Source organism: Ylistrum balloti, unplaced genomic scaffold, assembly GCF_031769215.1.
Source record: "Ylistrum balloti isolate Yb309-2 unplaced genomic scaffold, AGI_CSIRO_Ybal_v1 Utg371226, whole genome shotgun sequence".
Taxonomy (NCBI): Eukaryota; Metazoa; Mollusca; class Bivalvia; order Pectinida; family Pectinidae; genus Ylistrum; species Ylistrum balloti.
In genome coordinates this window covers 294,178-316,982 of record NW_026782664.1, presented here as the reverse complement: position 1 = coordinate 316,982, position 22,805 = coordinate 294,178, and the positions used below count along the sequence as shown (strand labels likewise).

General features: G+C 37.4%; 1 protein-coding gene across 1 annotated transcript in view; it reads left to right on the top strand.

Moving 5' to 3' along the window:
- Nucleotides 1-8,638, top strand: part of LOC132561572 (QRFP-like peptide receptor) — a 35,797-nt gene extending 27,159 nt beyond the window's left edge. The window contains exons 3-5 of the mRNA XM_060226258.1: nt 3,672-3,776; nt 4,950-5,058; nt 8,511-8,638. Coding sequence (XP_060082241.1) covers nt 3,672-3,776; nt 4,950-5,058; nt 8,511-8,638 — 342 coding nt within the window. The remainder of the gene's footprint in view (nt 1-3,671; nt 3,777-4,949; nt 5,059-8,510) is intronic.
- The last annotated feature ends 14,167 nt before the right edge of the window (nt 8,639-22,805 follow it).

Here is a 22,805-nt window from a genome sequence, read left to right as displayed (position 1 = left end):
ATACGCTGTGATATGTTGATATCCTGTGATATCCGATAACTAGTGGTAATTTGGCTATAATATTGGCACGTGACCTCTCAAAAAGTGCAAATGATGCCTTAATGCAGATCTGTGTCCTTCGTTGGTGTACTCAAGGATGCCGCCATAGTTTTGCATGACGTCAAACTTTGATCCCTGACCGCAATATGAACTATTGGTAGATCGTGAGCCGTTTAGAGAGGTGAGGTGTGACTGTTAAGGATTGGAATGAACTCTAATTAAAAATTGAGTTACTTCCCCTTTGATAATGACTAGCAGGGTTATGATTCTCCACAATGTTGTGTTGCGTTGTAGACTGGGATTCTGTTGGAAAATCAGCACAGCAACACGTGCTATCTTTTCGAAGTCTCATTACAATATCACTTTTTGTTCTTCCATACAAAAGAATTCCCACTCAGGGAGTTAACACTAAATGAGAATTGAATTACTTCCCCTTTGATCATGACTAACATCATTTCATTAAGTCAACATTACATTTACTCTTATTTTGGTGAACACTTCGTCCTTCTGGTGGTAGCCGATAATAAGTTTGTCGTGTTGCACGCTGCAGGTTCAATCGGAGTAAAAAGGTTGTGATGTTTATTTCCTCCTCGTCAACAGCCATGGCCATTTTCAGGTGGTTTCTTCTTGAAGCTGGTGATTGCCTCACCGAACAACATGCGGGAGACTCGATGCATCCTATCAAATGCAAATGGGGTAAAGTGGACAATCACAACAGCACAGGAAGATCCGTGATCTCAACTTTTAAGTAGGGACCGAACCACAGACTTCCGGACTTCATCTGGAATTCCAATACTCCACCGTCTGTAAAAATGATGTTTGGCTTATTTGTGGAACATAGCAGTGACTATATATATATATACTAGCATTATCTTCATAATGCGTTCCTGCTGTGAGTCGTTTTATCTGACACAAACAGACATTTTGTGTTGATTGTTTATCCGGCCACCCCTAACGTTGTGGTCCCCGAGTTTGTCACTGTCAGGATGACGCCACAATAGCGGTCACCTTCAGAATCAACCTTTGCTCATTACCACTCTTCCGGTTTGGGCAACAGGAATCGGAAATGAATTAAATCCAGAAAGGCAGAGGATATGAATTTGCCCAGTGAAACTAATTACCGCTTCCGTTTGTTCGACCGCCATGTCATTTAATCTAAAAATATCATAAAAAATCAAAGCCGGCGTTGACTATTGCTTTTAACAACAACAACAACAACAATATTTATGTATAAAAATCGGCGGATATCTTATATTTATATCATAGTTTCGTAAAAGCAATATTTATGTTTAGGTGACATTACAGGAAAACGATTTTTTTTCTTACCGTTTTTTTTTCTCTTTTTCGTTTTAATTATTGCATATGTGTGTGTGTGTGTGTGTGTGTGTGTGTGTGTGTGTGTGTGTGTGTGTGTGTGTGTGTGTGTGTGTGTGTGTGTGTGTGTGTGTGTGTGTGGGTGTGTGTGTGTGTGTGAGAGAGAGAGTGAAATGTATTACCTTATGAAACAATGACATCAAGGTTTCACTGAGATATTAACATAAACAGTTAATTATTGAAAAAAGGAAATCTTTGTTGATCAACAGTCAGGATATTTTTTACGTCAAATATGATAACTTATGCTCACAAAACACGTTCGCCTGTAAAAAACAAAATGGCTTCCTACCTGAACCGGTTGGCGATTAATGTTGATTATTACTGAATTGACTTCGAGGTATTAAATAACATTTGCCACACCCATAACATGCTAAAAAAGGGGATTTTACTTAATGTGTCACTACTGTCGCTGTAATTTCTGATGGCCATCATGTGTTCATGTTTACAAAATAAACTGCCTCGTTTTCAAAACTATCGCGTGAGGTCAACCGCGCTCAATTTCAGAGGAGTTTCCCGAACCAAAAAAGCGGTTCAGCTGGACATTGGAAATCGAATGTGAATATCGGAATAGCATAGAAACATCATTGGAAGTGTATAAACATGTTGTCACCTTGCCGTCCTGGGTTCGATTCCCGGAATTGACGAAAAAATGTATAAGGTAACTTGCCTGACCGTGGGTTTTTCCCGGGTACTCTGGTTTCCTCCCAAAGTAAGACCCCTCGCGCGCTTCCATCCAGGCCAACAAGAGTAATTAATATAAGTAGGAAAAACTCGTTCGAAATTGTTAAACAAATAAAGTTAATTTATTTATCTAACATTTTACCATGATGTCGCTTTAATGCATTGTAACTTTTTCGTGAATAGTAAAACGATAAGGTCAGCAACTGTGGTCTCCTAATGTAAGCCTAAACCTGATTTGTATGGCCTTAGAATTGTCACGTGATGTTAGAGTGCTCTTTAAAAAACTTAAATAAGTTTCCTACATTTTGTACTGTCAAAATCATGACTATCATGAAAACCATACGTGGTGCCCGGCTTTAGAATCCCTAATGAGCCCCGACATCGGTAATTGATAGTCGAGATATCTGTGTATTATTACGTAAGGGAGAGAAGACATGAAGATTGCTTCGATTACAACTGTGCACTATGTATAGAGTGAAAATGGAATATTTGTGGTTTGAATTTAGTGGAAAGAAGTCAATGAGTTAAATACAAAATGGAAATGAACAATATGAAAACATATTAATATTTCATTGTAACATTAATATAGATTTGTATATATTTCATAGTCACAGTAAACATTCGAACTTACTTAAATCAAATACTCGGATAACTCGTCACTTCGACTCTCTACTGTAGTTTGTTTATCGATTAAACAGGCAATGAAATTAACATTTATCGTAATTGTGATCGGTGCTTTTGTTTATGACGAACCTTTAGCAATATAAAATAATTCTCGAAACTGTATGGTGATTTTTTTTTCAAATCAGGCTTTCACTAAATGCTGCCTCATTCTATGTTTTACGACTTTGCTGACTCAAATCTACAAAGGATCGAAAAAAAACCGACACGTTTCACAAAATCCCATTTGCAATAAAAACTCCACACTTTATGATGTTATTCTCTTCAGCGTTTTGCTGCCGTTTTCCCGCATTTTGGAACAATATCGTGTTACCGTTTTCTACATGTTTAGAACAATATCGTGTTACCGTTTTCTACATGTTAAGAACAATATCGTGTTACCGTTTTCCCGCATTTTGGACATGTTTAGAACAATATCGTGTTACCGTTTTCTACATGTTAAGAACAATATCGTGTTACCGTTTCCTGCATATTAAGAACAATATCTTGTTACCGTTTTCTACATGTTAAGAACAATATCGTGTTACCGTTTTCTACATGTTAAGAACAATATCGTGTTACCGTTTTCCTATTGAGACGGTTGTTACTACATCTATAATTGTTTTGTCACGTTTTCTATTTTACTTTTTTAATCCCTATTTTTTACCACACTTGTTCTCGTATTCTTTACGCAGGCATGCATGCATATGAACCATATATCTAGCATAATCAGTTGATTCATGCCCTATCATGTATTGTTATATGTGGTAGCTTATAAGCTGGTTTACTTATTTAACTTCCATCTTTAATATTTTCCGCCTGATTTGACTTTTTCAAATGGGAAACAGTTTTCTTTCAGTGTAATCAAAATTTGGAATATTTAATTATCTCCCTTGTTTTGATGTTTATTGCCACAGGTGGTGTTCATGCTGGTAATAATTATGGTGCTGTTTTTCGTCTGCTGGTTTCCTCTCCAGTTTTCCGTTTTATACGATACATACAGACCTAATCAAAATAGTCCGGTAAGTTTATACATACAGACGAAATCAAAATAGTGCGGTAAGTTTATACCTGCAGTCTTAATAATAATAGTGCGGTAAGTTTATACCTACAGTCTTAATAATAATAGTGCGGTAAGTTTATACCTACAGACCTGATCAAAATAGTGCAGTAAGTTTATATTATATATATTATATCTACAAACCACATCAAAAAAGTGCGGTAAGTTTGTACGTGCAGACCAAATCAAAATTGTGCGGTAAGTTTATACCTACAGACCAAATCTAAATTGTGCGGTAAGTTTATACCTACAGACCAAATCTAAATTGTGCGGTAAGTTTATACCTACAGACCAAATCTAAATTGTGCGGTAAGTTTATACCTACAGACCAAATCTAAATAGTGCGGTAAGTTTATGCCTACAGACTTAATAAAAAGGTGCGGTAAGTTTATACCTACAGACCTAATGAAAATAGTGCGGTAAGTTTATACCTACAGACCACATCAAAATAGTGCGGTAAGTTTATACCTACAGACCAAATCTAAATAGTGCGGTAAGTTTATACCTACAGACCAAACCAAAATAGCCCGTATTTTCTCAATAGCAAATCGTCTTGTCAACATCAATATTTTACTATTTTTAGAAAGTGCTGCATATTCATAAATTATTTGAAATAATTTGCCCGTTTTCGAATTACAGGTTGTAGAAATGGGTTTATTATCAAATTTCGACAAATAATGATGCAAACTATACACAACTTGCAAAATTTGACGGTTAATATTTTTTTGAAAATATATTAATGTATCTTTGGTCATTTTTTTCAGGTTTAAATAAAAAAATTATAAACATATGTGGTTACAAAGACTGAGTCCAATGTTTTTCCAACACACTATCTCTGGTGGAATATTTTTGGCAAAGTTGTACTGTATTTTAGTTGATGTTGCAATATTGTAAATTTCATTCATCCATTGTTTGCTGGTTAAGATGTCTTGGATTTTTTACCTTCAGGCTTTAAAAAGGTCGCAGTTTGTACCAGGCCAACACGCCCTAATGTGTGACAACAGATATACATATATATATTTACATCTTCAGACCTAAAAACACTTTAGTTTGTACCTTACCAGCACACCCTAATTTTTGACAACAAATTATGTTCTGGGAAAGAATCTTTAATCTGATTTTTTTCTGTGAACAGCTGGCAGCCTGGTACAAGGACTTCACCTTTTTCGCTAAACTCTTAGCTTTTTCAAACAGTGCCATGAACCCGATCATCTACGCTGGATTCAACAATAATTTCCGGAAAGGTGAGATATTCAAATGTTGATGATGCAAACATGAAAATATTAATCTGATGATTTTTGTCAGATAAGCTGTCATTTATTCCTCACCATTGCATACCAATAGTTCATCTGAGATGTTATGCTGCGGGCGTTTTGTATTGTCATTTCTGCCATTCTCTGGTTGAAATACAGGAAGAGGGAAAAGCATTGTTTTTTTAGTTGTTTCTTTTTTTCTGTTTGGTGACTAAACATTTAACATTTCTGTTCTCTTGAGGGAGTCCCACACAACTTTTCGACCATAAATACAGATTGAACGGAGTACAGGAATTGATTATATTCAGATGAGAAATATATTTCCAATATGAAACTGCTCTCTTCATTGTGTAAATAGATTCTTACAAATAAATGAATTGTGTTAAATGTTGCGGTGAACAGCTTCCAGCCGTCGGCTTTCATAAACACATGGGTTTATTACACATTCTATCGATATATTAAGTTGTATTACACAGCTTACTGACAAATACAATTACACAGCTTACTGTCATAAAAAGTATCACACAGCCTATTGACAAAAAGAATTACACAGCTTACTGACAAAAAGAATTACACAGCTTACTGACATAAAAAGTATTACACACCCTACCGACATAAAAATATTACACCGCCTGCTTATGTTAAAGTATTACACATCCTACCGACATAAAAATATTACACCGCTTACTTATGTTAAAGTATTACACATCCTACCGACATAAAATATTATACCGCCTGCTTATGTTAAAAGTATTACACATCCTACTGACATAAAAAGTATTACACATCCTACCGACATAAAAATATTACACCACATACTTATGTTAAAAGTATGACACATCCTACCGACATAAAAAATATTACACCGCCTACTTGCGTTAAAATTATTACACATCCTACTGACATAAAACGTATTATACCGCCTACTTATGTTAAAGTATTACACATCCTACCGACATAAAATATTATACCGCCTGCTTATGTTAAAGTATTACACATCCTACCGACATAAAATATTATACCGCCTGCTTATGTTAAAAGTATTACACATCCTACCGACATAAAATATTATACCGCCTACTTATGTTAAAAGTATTACACATCCTACCGACATAAAAATATTACACCGCCTACTTATGTTAAAGTATTACACATCCTACTGACATAAAAATATTACACCGCCTACTTATGTTAAAGTATTACACAGCCTACTTATGTTAAAGTATTACACATCCTACCGACATAAAAATATTACACCGCCTACTTATGTTAAAAGTATTACACAGCCTACTGACATGAAAAGTTGTATTACACAGCCTACTGACATAAAAATTGTATTACACAGCCTACTAACATGAAACTATTACACATAATCAAACATTCGTTAACAAGCCGATCTCAAAAATAAGCCTATCCTGAAAATAAGGCTGTAATATTTCATATAGAATATGCATTTGTTTATCATTAAAGAAAATAAGCATTGTCTTATCTTAGATTTTTGGGGTAAAAATAAAGCAATAATGTGCTGCATTGTTTGATCTCAAACGTTATCCAATCAAAACACGAGGTGAAACATCAATAGGATTTCACTTTTGTAATATATCTAAATAATATTTTGGCGTGTGCAATGTGTGTGCTTAAAAACCATTTTCAAATGGAGCTTGAATTTTCTAAACATTTGGAGTTTCCCACAATAGCAACAAAATAAAGTACATTTGTGTACTGCTATCGTCACATCCCATAATATTAACAAAAGTAAACAACAACTATAGGAAGCATTAAAATCACCTACAACAAAGTAAGTTAGGAAGACAGTTTGGCAAGGGCACCATCTACAACTAGGGGAGTTAGGAAGACAGTTTGGTAAGGGCACCATCTACAACTAGGGGAGTTAGGAAGACAGTTTGGTAAGGGCACCATCTGCAACTAGGGGAGTTAGGAAGACAGTTTGGTAAGGGCACCATCTACAACTAGGGGAGTTAGGAAGACAGTTTGGTAAGGGCACCATCTACAACTAGAGGAGTTAGGAAGACAGTTTGGTAAGGGCACCATCTACAACAAGGGGAGTTGGGAAGACAGTTTGGCAAGGGCACCATCTACAACTAGGGGAGTTAGGAAGACAGTTTGGTAAGGGCACCATCTACAACTAGGGGAGTTAGGAAGACAGTTTGGTAAGGGCACCATCTACAACTAGGGGAGTTAGGAAGACAGTTTGGTAAGGGCACCATCTACAACTAGGGGAGTTAGGAAGACAGTTTGGTAAGTGCACCATCTACAACTAGAGGAGTTAGGAAGACAGTTTGGTAAGGGCACCATCTACAACAAGGGGAGTTAGGAAGACAGTTTGGTAAGGGCACCATCTACAACAAGGGGAGTTGGGAAGACAGTTTGGTAAGGGCACCATCTACAACAAGGGGAGTTAGGAAGACAGTTTGGTAAGGGCACCATCTACAACTAGGGGAGTTGGGAAGACAGTTTGGTAAGGGCACCATCTGCAACTAGGGGAGTTAGGAAGACAGTTTGGTAAGGGCACCATCTACAACTAGGGGAGTTAGGAAGACAGTTTGGTAAGGGCACCATCTACAACTAGGGGAGTTAGGAAGACAGTTTGGTAAGGGCACCATCTACAACTAGGGGAGTTAGGAAGACAGTTAGGTAAGGGCACCATCTACAACAAGGGGAGTTAGGAAGACAGTTTTGTAAGGGCACCATCTACAACTAGAGGAGTTAGGAAGACAGTTTGGTAAGGGCACCATCTACAACTAGAGGAGTTAGGAAGACAGTTTGGTAAGGGCACCATCTACAACAAGAGAAGTTAGGAAGACAGTTTGGTAAGGGCACCATCTACAACAAGGGGAGTTAGGAAGACAGTTTGGTAAGGGCACCATCTACAACAAGGGAAGTTAGGAAGACAGTTTGGTAAGGGCACCAGCAGAGGACGCTTACTCATCCAGAACACCTGGTCGTATTCTCTTTGTACTTTTTCCTTTCTTCATATTTTCACAAGTGGCATTGTTTTTTTAGCTTAGATTAAGATTATATTGATAGTAATTTTTCTTGTTGTTTATTGTGCATTAAAAAATCGATATGTTGATATTTTATTTATTTATTTCCACTATACCATGAAAACATGGAATCAAAACAATGATACCATTTGTTAGAGTTTTGAGTTTTCTGCATTCACTGCATATGCTTTTAATATTTTGTCACACCTTGATGAAATACTTTATTTTCAACAGTAATCACCACTTTCAATTCTTTCGCTAAATCCTTTGTAACTAGTATTTAAAATGCTTTATCAGTTGATATTATGTTCTCTCGTCATCCTTATTTGATCCGCGAAGAAATTTACAAACTGATGAATTATCTCGTCCACAACCCCAAGAGCATCAAATACTAAAGAATTGTGGTAAATTATATTTTCTAAACTATTTTTATTACAGGTTTCAAAATTATGTTCGGTTGTTACAAGAAACAACGTTACACAACTTTATCAAAGATGGACGACTCGAGCCATAGTGCTACAGGACTTACCATGACAAACGCAACCACGCACTGCACCCGGATTTAGGACAAGGTACCCGAATATTTGGTCGTTGCACCCGGGTGGTTGGTCGGCACCCAGATGTTCCATCGCTGTACCCGGATGTTCCATCGCTGTACCCGGATGTTTGGTCTTTGTACCTAAATTTAGACTGATGCACTATGATGCAGGATTTTCCTTAAATATGTTCATATCATTTATCTAATTTATTTAAATCTCAAGGAAATAGCTTCCGAGTTGGCATTTTGTTTAAGTCATAAGATTTTAATCCGGAATTACCCTAGGGTCTAAAACAACACAATAGAACAAGCTATGTGTCAACTTCTTACAAAATAAAACAAAAAGAGCTTCATTTTTATTTCATACAGGTTTCAAATCAATCTCATTGTCAGGATATGATAACGTCGACTTTATGTCTTTAAAAGCGACAGTGGTCAGCCACCAGTGATGTGTTTGAAATATTGTCAACCTACAAAAAATGTGTTTAGGAGGTCAACTTACCAATAATGTGTATTAAAAAGTTACCAGCGTAATTCAAAAGATTGTCGTCAAATCTTCGATGCTGTGAAATGAATTGTCGGCTATTCGTGTGTAGTGACAACTGATACTTTGTTTTAAAAATGATGTGTAAACTGATGATGTGATAAAAAGTGACGTAAATGGAGTGTTTAAGTGGACAACTACCATTGATGTATATAAAAAAAATGTCGATCTATCTATTAGTCAAAAGGAGTTTGGTTGACTAGCTGAGGATATGCATTAAGGACAGACCAGCTTACTGACAGAGAGATTTAAATGAGATAGTAAGACATTGTGTATATCGCTTTTGGTTGAATGTGAACCACGCTATAATATATTGATCTAATGGTCTCGCTGAGAATCATGCTACTGGGATACATATCAAAATAAAAACAGTGTATGTGTGATATATTGGTTTTATTGTACTAAATGTGTTTGATATTTGTTTACTGGCTGAAAGGTGGATGGTGACTAAACAATGCGATAAAAGTCACGGTTTTAGGTTGATGGTGACTAAACAATGCGATAAAAGTCGCGGTTTAAGGATGATGGTGACTAAACAATGCGATAAAAGTCACGGTTTAAGGTTGATGGTGACTAAACAATGCGATAAAAGTCAAGGTTTAAGGTTGATGGTGACTAAATGTGATAAAAGTCAAGGTTTAAGGTTGATGGTGACTAAACAAAGCGATAAAAGTCACGGTTTAAGGTTGATGGTGACTAAACAAAGCGATAAAAGTCACGGTTTAAGGTTGATGGTGACTAAATGTGATAAAAGTCAAGGTTTAAGGTTGATGGTGACTAAATGTGATAAAAGTCAAGGTTTAAGGTTGATGGTGACTAAACAAACGATAAAAGTCAAGGTTTAAGGTTGATGGTGACTAAACAAAGCGATAAAAGTCACGGTTTAAGGTTGATGGTGACTAAATAATGCGATAAAAGTCACGGTTTAAGGTTGATGGTGACTAAACAATGCGATAAAAGTCAAGGTTTAAGGTTGATGGTGACTAAATAATGTGATAAAAGTCAAGGTTTAAGGTTGATGGTGACTAAACAATGCGATAAAAGTCAAGGTTTAAGGTTGATGGTGACTAAATAATGTGATAAAAGTCACGGTTTAAGGTTGATGGTGACTAAACAAAGCGATAAAAGTCACGGTTTAAGGCTGATGGTGACTAAATAATGCGATAAAAGTCACGGTTTAAGGTTGATGGTGACTAAACAATGCGATAAAAGTCACGGTTTAAGGTTGATGGTGACTAAATGTGATAAAAGTCAAGGTTTAAGGTTGTTGGTGACTAAACAAACGATAAAAGTCACGGTTTAAGGTTGATGGTGACTAAATAATGTGATAAAAGTCACGGTTTAAGGTTGATGGTGACTAAACAATGCGATAAAAGTCACAGTTTAAGGTTGATGGTGACTAAACAATGCGATAAAAGTCACGGTTTAAGGTTGATGGTGACTAAACAATGCGATAAAAGTCACGGTTTAAGGTTGATGGTGACTAAACAATGCGATAAAAGTCACCGATTAAGCGGTTTAAGGTTGATGGTGACTAAACAAAGCGATAAAAGTCACGGTTTAAGGTTGATGGTGACTAAACAATGCGATAAAAGTCACGGTTTAAGGTTGATGGTGACTAAACAATGCGATAAAAGTCACGGTTTAAGGTTGATGGTGACTAAATGTGATAAAAGTCAAGGTTTAAGGTTGTTGGTGACTAAACAATGCGATAAAAGTCACAGTTTAAGGTTGATGGTGACTAAACAAAGCGATAAAAATCACGGTTTAAGGTTGATGGTGACTAAACAAAGCGATAAAAGTCACCGTTTAAGCAGTTTAAGGTTGATGGTGACTAAACAATGTAAAAGTCACGGTAAGGTTGATGGTGACTAAACAAAGCGATAAAAGTCACGGTTTAAGGTTGATGGTGACTAAATGTGATAAAAGTCAAGGTTTAAGGTTGATGGTGACTAAATGTGATAAAAGTCAAGGTTTAAGGTTGATGGTGACTAAACAAACGATAAAAGTCAAGGTTTAAGGTTGATGGTGACTAAACAAAGCGATAAAAGTCACGGTTTAAGGTTGATGGTGACTAAATAATGCGATAAAAGTCACGGTTTAAGGTTGATGGTGACTAAACAATGCGATAAAAGTCAAGGTTTAAGGTTGATGGTGACTAAATGTGATAAAAGTCAAAGTTTAAGGTTGTTGGTGACTAAACAAACGATAAAAGTCAAGGTTTAAGGTTGATGGTGACTAAATAATGCGATAAAAGTCACGGTTTAAGGTTGATGGTGACTAAACAATGCGATAAAAGTCACGGTTTAAGGTTGATGGTGACTAAATAATGTGATAAAAGTCAAGGTTTAAGGTTGATGGTGACTAAACAATGCGATAAAAGTCACGGTTTAAGGTTGATGGTGACTAAATGTGATAAAAGTCAAGGTTTAAGGTTGTTGGTGACTAAACAAACGATAAAAGTCACGGTTTAAGGTTGATGGTGACTAAATAATGTGATAAAAGTCACGGTTTAAGGTTGATGGTGACTAAACAATGCGATAAAAGTCACAGTTTAAGGTTGATGGTGACTAAACAATGCGATAAAAGTCACGGTTTAAGGTTGATGGTGACTAAACAAAGCGATAAAAGTCACGGTTTAAGGTTGATGGTGACTAAACAATGCGATAAAAGTCACGGTTTAAGGTTGATGGTGACTAAACAATGCGATAAAAGTCACCGTTTAAGCGGTTTAAGGTTGATGGTGACTAAACAATTTAATCACAGTCACGGGTTACAGCTGCTCCAAACCATTTAACATTATAGTCATTTAATATCGTTTTATCTGAAAATGGTTCTCTTGCCAAAGGGCACTCATTTTTAGTAATTATGTTGAAGAATTTATTAACGATCGAATATTACAACCCCTGAAGTATAAACACCGAGATCAAATGAAATTGATTATACTTTTCACAGATTCTGCTGAATTATGCATTGAGGCCGTTAGTAATGAAGAGTTTTAAAAGTCGACCCTGTTACCATGCTAGGGATATTGAAAAATTGCGTTTTACATGAAATGTTGAATGTCCTCTATTTTAATCTCAAGGCTACAGTCGGTATGATTCTTCCAGGATATTACTCAAATGTCGGCTTGTGTCATTTGTTATTTGGCTGAGTGGCTGAGAATCCGTTAATAAGTATATTTGTATCGCTTATTGCAGTGCGAGACTAATAAAATTCCAAGCGGGGTAGGATATTTTTCAGTCGAAGACATCAATTGAATACCAAATTCCTCTGCGGGGCCCATACAGAGCTGTCGATATCACAAATTCATAAGTCACGTCTCTTACCTGGTTTGCATCCTCACACAATCAAGCAGAAATTTGATCATACATCAACTTTACGTTCGACGCTCAAAGCTGAGTTTATGAACTTACAGAATCTTAGGTCGAGACTCAAGCCGACTTAGCCAGCATCTATAATCTCAAACCGAAACTTTTGACGTCACAAAATATAATAACGAGTTACAATTCGTGATTTTCTAGTAGCAGTACCTTTAATCGATGTCAAAACCGTTGTTACTTCGTTCTTTACGATTTTGTGTCATATCACCCGAGTAAGCTGTAAATTCGTGTTACTTGTCAACTAAGGATGAACCAATTTCAAAAGCATCTCTCGTAGAAAGTAGTTACGAACGACCAGACCCTGATAGAAACATACCAGTAACAGGGAAAAAGTAATGCCTCCATCAGTGTATCAGTGTTGAATGCAATTAAAACGCTCACAATAATTTATAACATTCTGGATGAAGAAAAAAAAGCGTTATTCTAATTACGTCACGGAACGCAACAGAGCACCCGATAACCTTTTAGAGTCTACGGCAGATTCTCGAAAACTGGAATCAGTTCATGCAGTCCATAATTACATAAAAATCAAAACTTAGCTGATCTATCACAGTAACAAAGACACATCCAAAGATTACAAATATGATTTATCTATAGGGAAATGTAATTCAGTTGATACGAAATAATCGTCTTTTGCGAAACACACACACACACACACACACACCCATCGACACACACACACCCTCCCTCACCCACACACAAACACACACTCAACCACACACTCAACCACACACACACACACACACACACATCGACACCCACACCCACACACACACTCACCCACACACAAACACACACTCAACCACACACACACACACACACATCGACACACACACACACACAACCAACCACACACACACACACACACACACACACACACACACACACACCCTCACCCACACACACACACTCAACCACACACACACACACACACTCTCTCTCTCTCTCTCTCACACACACACAACCACACACACACACACAACCACACACACACACACACAAAACCTCACACACACACACACAACCACACATACACTCAAACACACACAACCACACACACACACACACGCAACCACACACATACACCACACACACAACAACACACACAAACAAAACCACACACACACAACCACACACACACACACAAAACCACACACACACCACCACACACACACACACACACACACACACACACACACACACCCACACACACACACACACACACACACAGATATATATATATATATCATTACATTGAATATAGAAGAATTACCACTTAATAGGTGAAAGAAAACATCTACCTGAGTAAACTGAGAAGAACATTGATCAAATGATGGAAACCACCACACACCAAACTACCGAGGTAAGACTGTGTAGATACCACACACCAAACTACCGAGGTAAGACTGTGTAGATACCACACACCAAACTACCGAGGTAAGACTGTGTAGATACCACACACCAGACTACCGAGGTAAGACTGTGTAGATACCACACACCAGACTACCGAGGTAAGACTGTGTAGAAACCACACACCAGACTACCGAGGTAAGACTGTGTAGATACCACACACCAGACTACCGAGGTAAGACTGTGTAGATACCACACACCAAACTACCGAGGTAAGACTGTGTAGATACCACACACCAGACTACCGAGGTACCACACACCAAACTACCGAGGTAAGACTGTGTAGATACCACACACCAGACTACCGAGGTAAGACTGTGACTACCGAGGTAGATGTGTACCACACACCAGACTACCGAGGTAAGACTGTGTAGATACCACACACCAGACTACCGAGGTAAGACTGTGTAGATACCACACACCAAACTACCGAGGTAAGACTGTGTAGATACCACACACCAGACTACCGAGGTAAGACTGTGTAGATACCACACACCAGACTACCGAGGTAAGACTGTGTAGATACCACACACCAGACTACCACACACCAGACTACCGGTAAGACTGTGTAGATACCACACACCAGACTACCGAGGTAAGACTGTGTAGATACCACACACCAGACTACCGAGGTAAGACTGTGTAGATACCACACACCAAACTACCGAGGTAAGACTGTGTAGAAACCACACACCAGACTACCGAGGTAAGACTGTGTAGATACCACACACCAGACTACCGAGGTAAGACTGTGTAGATACCACACACCAGACTACCGAGGTAAGACTGTGTAGATACCACACACCAGACTACCGAGGTAAGACTGTGTAGATACCACACACCAAACTACCGAGGTAAGACTGCGTAGATACCACACACCAGACTACCGAGGTAAGACTGCGTAGATACCACACACCAGACTACCGAGGTAAGACTGTGTAGATACCACACACCAGACTACCGAGGTAAGACTGTGTAGATACCACACACCAGACTAGCTAGGCAAGACTGTGTAGATACCACACACCAGACTACCGAGGCAAGACTGTGTAGATACCACACACCAGACTACCGAGGCAAGACTGTGTAGATACCACACACCAAACTACCGAGGTAAGACTATGTAGATATCTAAGAAGACACTGATATCATCTTCGATACTCCAGGGCTTACAATAATTTTCCTTTCGCTCTCTGCACCCCTGGAACATGTCATGCTAAAATCGAAGGCAAACGCAAAGTAATGTTATTGGTTCCAGGAGAAAAAAACCTGATCAATCACAGCTTGATAATTACCAAGATAACGAATGAGCGACACCCAACTTCAAAGCCATTACAATATATCGTTATGCAACCTCGAGATTCGTTTGATGTACATCAAAGGATCAAACTAGTCCTTTCGTCTTGTCCACAAGGTGTCGCACACGGAACATTAAGTTTTGCCATGACATGTTCAAGGAGTGTATGGAGCAAAAGTGATTGTAACCCCTCGAGAATCGAGTACGCTTTTGCAATAAACTCAACAAAAATCCCAAATACCGTTTTGAATAAATCTCCAAATTAAATTTTATTTATTTTACAAAAAATGCGAAGTAGCAAATTCCAACATATATCAATTTCTCTTCTTGCCTTCTTGCGTGACGAGTCTTATTGTTGGAGTACCAGAGTAGACCGATCCCAAACATCTGAGCGAAAGACGAATGTGTTGCGTGTACTAATGCTCTTACGTCGAAGACCATCAGAAAATTCGACATATAACGAATTCCAACGCCAATACGTGGTGAACCCACTGCTGACTATATCGACAACGGTAACTGTATAAGGGAATTGCAAAATGAGACTTCCATCTCGCGCTCTTTAATAGACACCTTCTTACTGAAGAATCCGTCAGCAGGCATTTCCATTGATCAATCCAAATAAATCTCATTTCACATCTTAAATGGTTTTAAGGTTTTACGAAAACAGCAAAAATTACTTTAATGAACTCTTTAATGTATAATCAATAATCTTGTCGCTAAGCTACTTACAATAATAAAACTGAAGAAGGCAGCATCCTTTAAGCTAAAACAACAGACACGTTGTTCCAACACTGGTCTCACCTAAACAACAGGTCAGTTATTCCAACATTAGTCTCACCTAAACAACAGACCAGTTATTCCAACACTGGTCTCGCCTAAACAACAGGTCAGTTATTCCAACATTAGTCTCACCTAAACAACAGGTCAGTTATTCCAACACTGGTCTCGCCTAAACAACAGACCAGTTGTTCCAACACTAGGCTCACCTTAACAACAGACCAGTTATTCCAACACTAGTCCTACCTAAACAACAGGCTAGTTATTCAAATACTTTAACATACCTCAACAACAGACCAGTTATTCTAACACTGGTCTCGCCTAAACAACAGGCCAGTTATTCCAACACTGGTCTCACCTAAACAACAGGTCAGTTATTCCAACACTGGTCTCACCTAAACAACAGACCAGTTATTCCAACACTAGTTTCACCTCAACAACAGACCAGTTATTCCAACACTAGTCTCACCTCAACAACAGACCAGTTATTCCAACACTAGTCCAAAACAACAGGCCGGTTGTTCTAATACTAGTCCTACCTAAACAACAGGCCAGTTATTCCAACACTAGTCCTAAACAACAAGCCAGTTATTCTAATACTAGTCCTACCTAAACAACAGGCCAGTTATTCCAACACTAGTCCTAAACAACAGGCCAGTTATTCCAACACTAGTCCTACCTAAACAACAGGCCAGTTATTCCAACACTAGTCCTAAACAACCTGCCAGTTATTCCAACACTAGTCCTACCTAAACAACAGGCCAGTTATTCCAACACTAGTCCTAAACAACAAGCCAGTTATTCTAATACTAGTCCTACCTTAACAACAAGCCAGTTATTCCAACACTAGTTACCTAAACAACAGGCCAGTTATTCCAACACTAGTCCTAAACAACAGACCAGTTATTCCAACACTAGTCCTAAACAACAGGCCGGTTGTTCTAACACTGGTCTCACCAAAACAACAGACCAGTTATTCCAACACTAGTTACCTAAACAACAGGCCAGTTATTCCAACACTAGTTACCTAAACAACAGGCCAGTTATTCCAACACTAGTCCTAAACAACAGACCAGTTATTCCAACACTAGTTACCTAAACAACAGGCCAGTTATTCCAACACTAGTTACCTAAACAACAGGCCAGTTATTCCAACACTAGTCCTAAACAACAGGCCGGTTGTTCTAACACTGGTCTCACCAAAACAACAGACCAGTTATTCCAACACTAGTTACCTAAACAACAGGCCAGTTATTCCAACACTAGTTACCTAAACAACAGGCCAGTTATTCCAACACTAGTCCTAAACAACAGACCAGTTATTCCAACACTAGTTACCTAAACAACAGGCCAGTTATTCCAACACTAGTTACCTAAACAACAGGCCAGTTATTCCAACACTAGTCCTAAACAACAGGCCAGTTATTCCAACATTAGTCCTAAACAACAGGCCGGTTGTTCTAACACTGGTCTCACCAAAACAACAGACCAGTTATTCCAACACTAGTTACCTAAACAACAGGCCAGTTATTCCAACACTAGTCCTAAACAACAGACCAGTTATTCCAACACTAGTCCTAAACAACAGACCAGTTATTCCAACACTAGTTACCTAAACAACAGGCCAGTTATTCCAACACTAGTTACCTAAACAACAGGCCAGTTATTCCAACACTAGTTACCTAAACAACAGGCCAGTTATTCCAACGCTAGTCCTAAACAACAGACCAGTTATTCCAACACTAGTCCTAAACAACAGACCAGTTATTCCAACACTAGTCCTAAACAACAGACCAGTTATTCCAACACTAGTCCTAAACAACAGACCAGTTATTCCAACACTAGTCCTAAACAACAGGCCAGTTATTCCAACACTAGTCCTAAACAACAGGCCGGTTGTTCTAACACTGGTCTCACCAAAACAACAGGCCAGTTATTCCAACACTAGTCCTAAACAACAGGCCAGTTATTCCAACACTAGTCCTAAACAACAGGCCGGTTGTTCTAACACTGGTCTCACCAAAACAACAGACCAGTTATTCCAACACTAGTCCTAAACAACAGGCCAGTTATTCCAACACTAGTCCTAAACAACAGACCAGTTATTCCAACACTAGTCCTAAACAACAGGCCGGTTGTTCTAACACTGGTCTCACCAAAACAACAGGCCAGTTATTCCAACACTAGTCCTAAACAACAGACCAGTTATTCCAACACTAGTCCTAAACAACAGACCAGTTATTCCAACACTAGTCCTAAACAACAGGCCAGTTATTCCAACACTAGTCCTAAACAACAGGCCGGTTGTTCTAACACTGGTCTCACCAAAACAACAGACCAGTTATTCCAACACTAGTCCTAAACAACAGACCAGTTATTCCAACACTAGTCCTAAACAACAGACCAGTTATTCCAACACTAGTCCTAAACAACAGGCCGGTTGTTCTAACACTGGTCTCACCAAAACAACAGGCCAGTTATTCCAACACTAGTCCTAAACAACAGACCAGTTATTCCAACACTAGTCCTAAACAACAGGCCAGTTATTCCAACACTAGTCCTAAACAACAGACCAGTTATTATAATACTAGTTACCTAAGCAGTTGGCCAGTTATTCCAACGCTAGTCCTAAACAACAGACCAGTTATTCAAATACAAGTCTCACCTAAACACGATTTGATATGTATTACTTTGGTAAATAATGTCCCACCCTGTTTATGGTAAATATGTTTTTCTTGTTTGCGGTAAATAAAATTACCTATTTGCGGTAAATGATATTTTCCTGTTTGTTGTAAACAATGTTTTCTTATTTGTGTTATATATTGTTTTCCTGTTTGTGGTAAAAATACGTTCCTGTTTGTGGCAAACAATGTTTTCCTGTTTGTGGTAAAAATACGTTCCTGTTTGTGGCAAACAATGTTTTCCTGTTTGTGGTAAAAATACGTTCCTGTTTGTGTCAAACAATGTTTTCCTGTTTGTGGTAAAAATACGTTCCTGTTTGTGGCAAACAATGTTTTCCTGTTTGTGGTAAAAATACGTTCCTGTTTGTGATAAATACAGTTTTCATGTTTGTGGGTAAATAATTTTTTCCTGTTTGTGGTAAATAATGTTTTCCTTTTGTGGCAAATAATGTTTTTATGTTTGTGGGTAAATAATGTTTTCCTGTTTGTGGTAAATACAGTTTTCATGTTTGTGGGTAAATAATGTTTTCCTGTTTGTGGTAAATAGTGTTTTCCTGTTTGTGGTAAATACAGTTTTCCTGTTTGTGGTAAATACAGTTTTCCTGTTTGTGGTAAATACAGCTTTCCTATTTGTGGTAAATACAGTTTTCATGTTTGTGGGTAAATAATGTTTTCCTATTTGTGGTAAATAATGTTTTCCTGTTTGTGGTAAATAATGTTTTCCTATTTGTGGTAAATAATGTTTCCCTGTTTGCGGTAAATACAGTTTTCCTGTTTGTGGTAAATAGTGTTTTCCTATTTGTGGTAAATAATGTTTCCCTGTTTGTGGTAAATACAGTTTTCCTGTTTGTGGTAAATAGTGTTTTCCTATTTGTGGTAAATAATGTTTCCCTGTTTGTGGTAAATACAGTTTTCCTGTTTGTGGTAAATACAGTTTTCCTGTTTGTGGTAAATAATGTTTCCCTGTTTGTGGTAAATAATGTCTTTTCTATCTATGGTAAATAAGGTTGTCGTTATAGTGGTAAATAATGTTTTCACATTTATTCATATCCTTAAGGTCCGTCACCACACCAAAACATATGGTATCTCCTGTTACAAATGTAAGTGACATGTTGATTATATAAAGTGTGTTTACTTCTAACCAACAGTCTGAATCAAGTAAACTAGGTAATACATGAATGTCATATTTCATTGGTTGTAAAGCCAATGCGAGTTTGAGATCTATTCATTTAGGCTTATGGCAGAACATTTATGTCTACATTCTGTTCTGCTATTTTTGTCTCTCGGTCTTGAACCGGTTTCCTAAAGAACTCTTCCACGACAAATATGTCTTCATCCATATGTTGAAATTCTTTCGTTCTATTTCCAAAATTTGTAAAACAAAAGTATCATGAAGCTGATTCGTCTACAACTTTCTCTAGATTTGTGTTTTGGGGGTTATTTCTCATACTGTAAATTATCCTTTCTGTACCTTTTCCGTACATAAACATTATCAGCACTGAATTTCAAACAACTTGCTAATAACCGGTTGTTTGATATATCGCTTTGTAATTTGCTATTTCTGCACGGACCAGGTGTACCTTCATAAAACAAACAGCAAAAATTGAGATGCGCTTATGTTTGTCATTTATCAAGGGAAACTGATCTCAGAGTATTTATTATCGGCCTGTCCATTTTTTCCATCTCCATAGCTAAACTCATCCCTGTGATAAACTTCTTTAGATGCCTTTCAAATAAGAACCCCTATTAGCTTTCACTTTATCCCCAAGCACTGTCTTTATAGTTTAGGTGGGAGATGATGATGGGGCACCAGTTCCATCCTTGTTACTATATATAGGTTATCCTCCCCCAAAAGTTCCATAATCTGGGCCTGATCAGGTTATTATTTTTTTTCATACACAGGAATGTCACGCGGACAAGTCTGTATTTTTTCTCTTGTTTCGTTTCTTTTTTCTATCGATCATAACCGGTGTTCTGGAGCTTCGGGATATGTTTTTTTAATTCCGGGATACCATATTTTGTTCCGGGATAACAAATTTAGTAAGTCTGTATACCGTCGTAGGATGCAAGCTTATCCCCAGTTATATTCCGGATGTTACATAATGTTTCCCTCCAAATGACAAGTTCCATTCGCCTATTTATCGTAAACATTTGGGGATTCACTTATCAGCAACAAAGAGTAAATTACTCTATGATTTAAACGCATCTGATTAAAATTTGGCTTATTTCAATTTTGATGAATCGGCAAATAGAGAATTACGCGTCCTTATGCCTTAATCCGACATTAAAAGGCCAAAAACAACTAACACATACCGACATGTCACGATTTTTTCTTATAAAAGTTTGGCAAAGTACAAAAGAAATAAGATTTGGTGTTCAAGTAAGTGTCCTCTACTCCACCGCCGACACCATCAAACTCTGACCATAATTAAAGTAAGTAATGTCACGTCCCAAATTAGAACAACAAAACACAAAAATACTACCTCTGAACAAGAAATCGGTTATTTCTAATGAGAATAAGAAATCGATTATTTCCAATGGGACAAGAAATCGATTATTTCCAATGGTAACAAGAAATCGATTATTTCCAATGAGAATTAGAAATCGATTATTTCCAATGGGAACAAGAAATCGATAATTCCAATGGAAACAAGAAATCGATTATTTCCAATGAGAATTAGAAATCGATTATGAGAACAAGAAATCGATAATTCCAATGGAAACAAGAAATCGATTATTTCCAATGGGAACAAGAAATCGGTTATTTCCAATGGGAACATGATGGTAACCATAAACCTACCTACATATCTCAGATCCCAGAATATAATCAACTTAAATTCAACTCTTGACGTCCGCCGACAGATTGTACAAAAAAAAAACATCAGTGAATGACATCCTATCAATTGGTTAGCTACATAATTTTGTCTTATCCTAAAATGAAAGGTGCTCTCCACTTTTATACAAAACTGTCTATTTACGGTAAGAGATTGCGTGAAACACACCCAAGGGAATCACGTCTTCAACACAAATTGAGAATTGGATACAGCAGTGCTGAATAATGTTAAATCCTAGCTGAATTAATGAAGGAAGCGACTGACAAAAATTGGTCAAAAAAAAGGTAATAATATCAAAGTCTATATAGAGGTGTGTTCACTAGGCTAGTAATTCAATATAATTCACATTGGGATGGTTTCAAAAGAAAACCATATACTTGTGTATTATTCTGACAGAGATTTTTTTTTATTGAGATTACTACAAGGTCGACTATCTAAAACCGATCTTACAGGCAGTCACAACGCTTCAGCTACTCCGCACGTGATGAATAGATAAGCACACATAACCTATTGTTCATGATTCTTAATACAGTTCTTAATATAATATGATATTAAGATCCGTCCTCTCCTGAAGTGAAAATCATGGAATAACGATTTTGAAAAATTCCAAATAGTTTAGAATTACTTTGAATATCCTTCCCTATCAAGTGTTTCTTCGTTTAGAAAATTATATTCTTCCGCTTTGTACATTATTATAATAAATTCTTAACTAACTACACGATCGAACTCGTTCTTTTGCTATGAATTATTCAATTGTTCTCAGAAATGTAGGTGGCTGTGAACTGAACTGCAGTATATGTCAGGCCTAGATGAAACAATTTCAGGGCTCTGCAGTCATGAGAATTATTGAATGCATGGTTGACAGATCTTTCGACAGAATATTGGCATACCTATAGTAACTATACCAAACTCTTGGCCGATCTATTTTTGTATTTCGCAAAGCTCAATTTACTAAAGAGACAACCCGGAAACTGCCGGTAACAAACCAATAGGTTTTACTTAAAGATATATTGATGACAAGTCAATTCAGGTGTGACAATTGCAATTTTTCTTTTGTGAATTAAACATTTCCTAATGATAATATTTCTGATTTCTGAATCTGTTTTGTAGAATATATTCCTGTTGAGATCAATGACTTAACTTCTGTATGTAGACAACTAATTAAAATGCAACACAGACTTTTGAGATGTGTGACGGAAAATTTACATTCAAATGGAAATATTCTTTCAATGAGCGATATGAAATTAGATGTGTTGGATGCCGATTGGC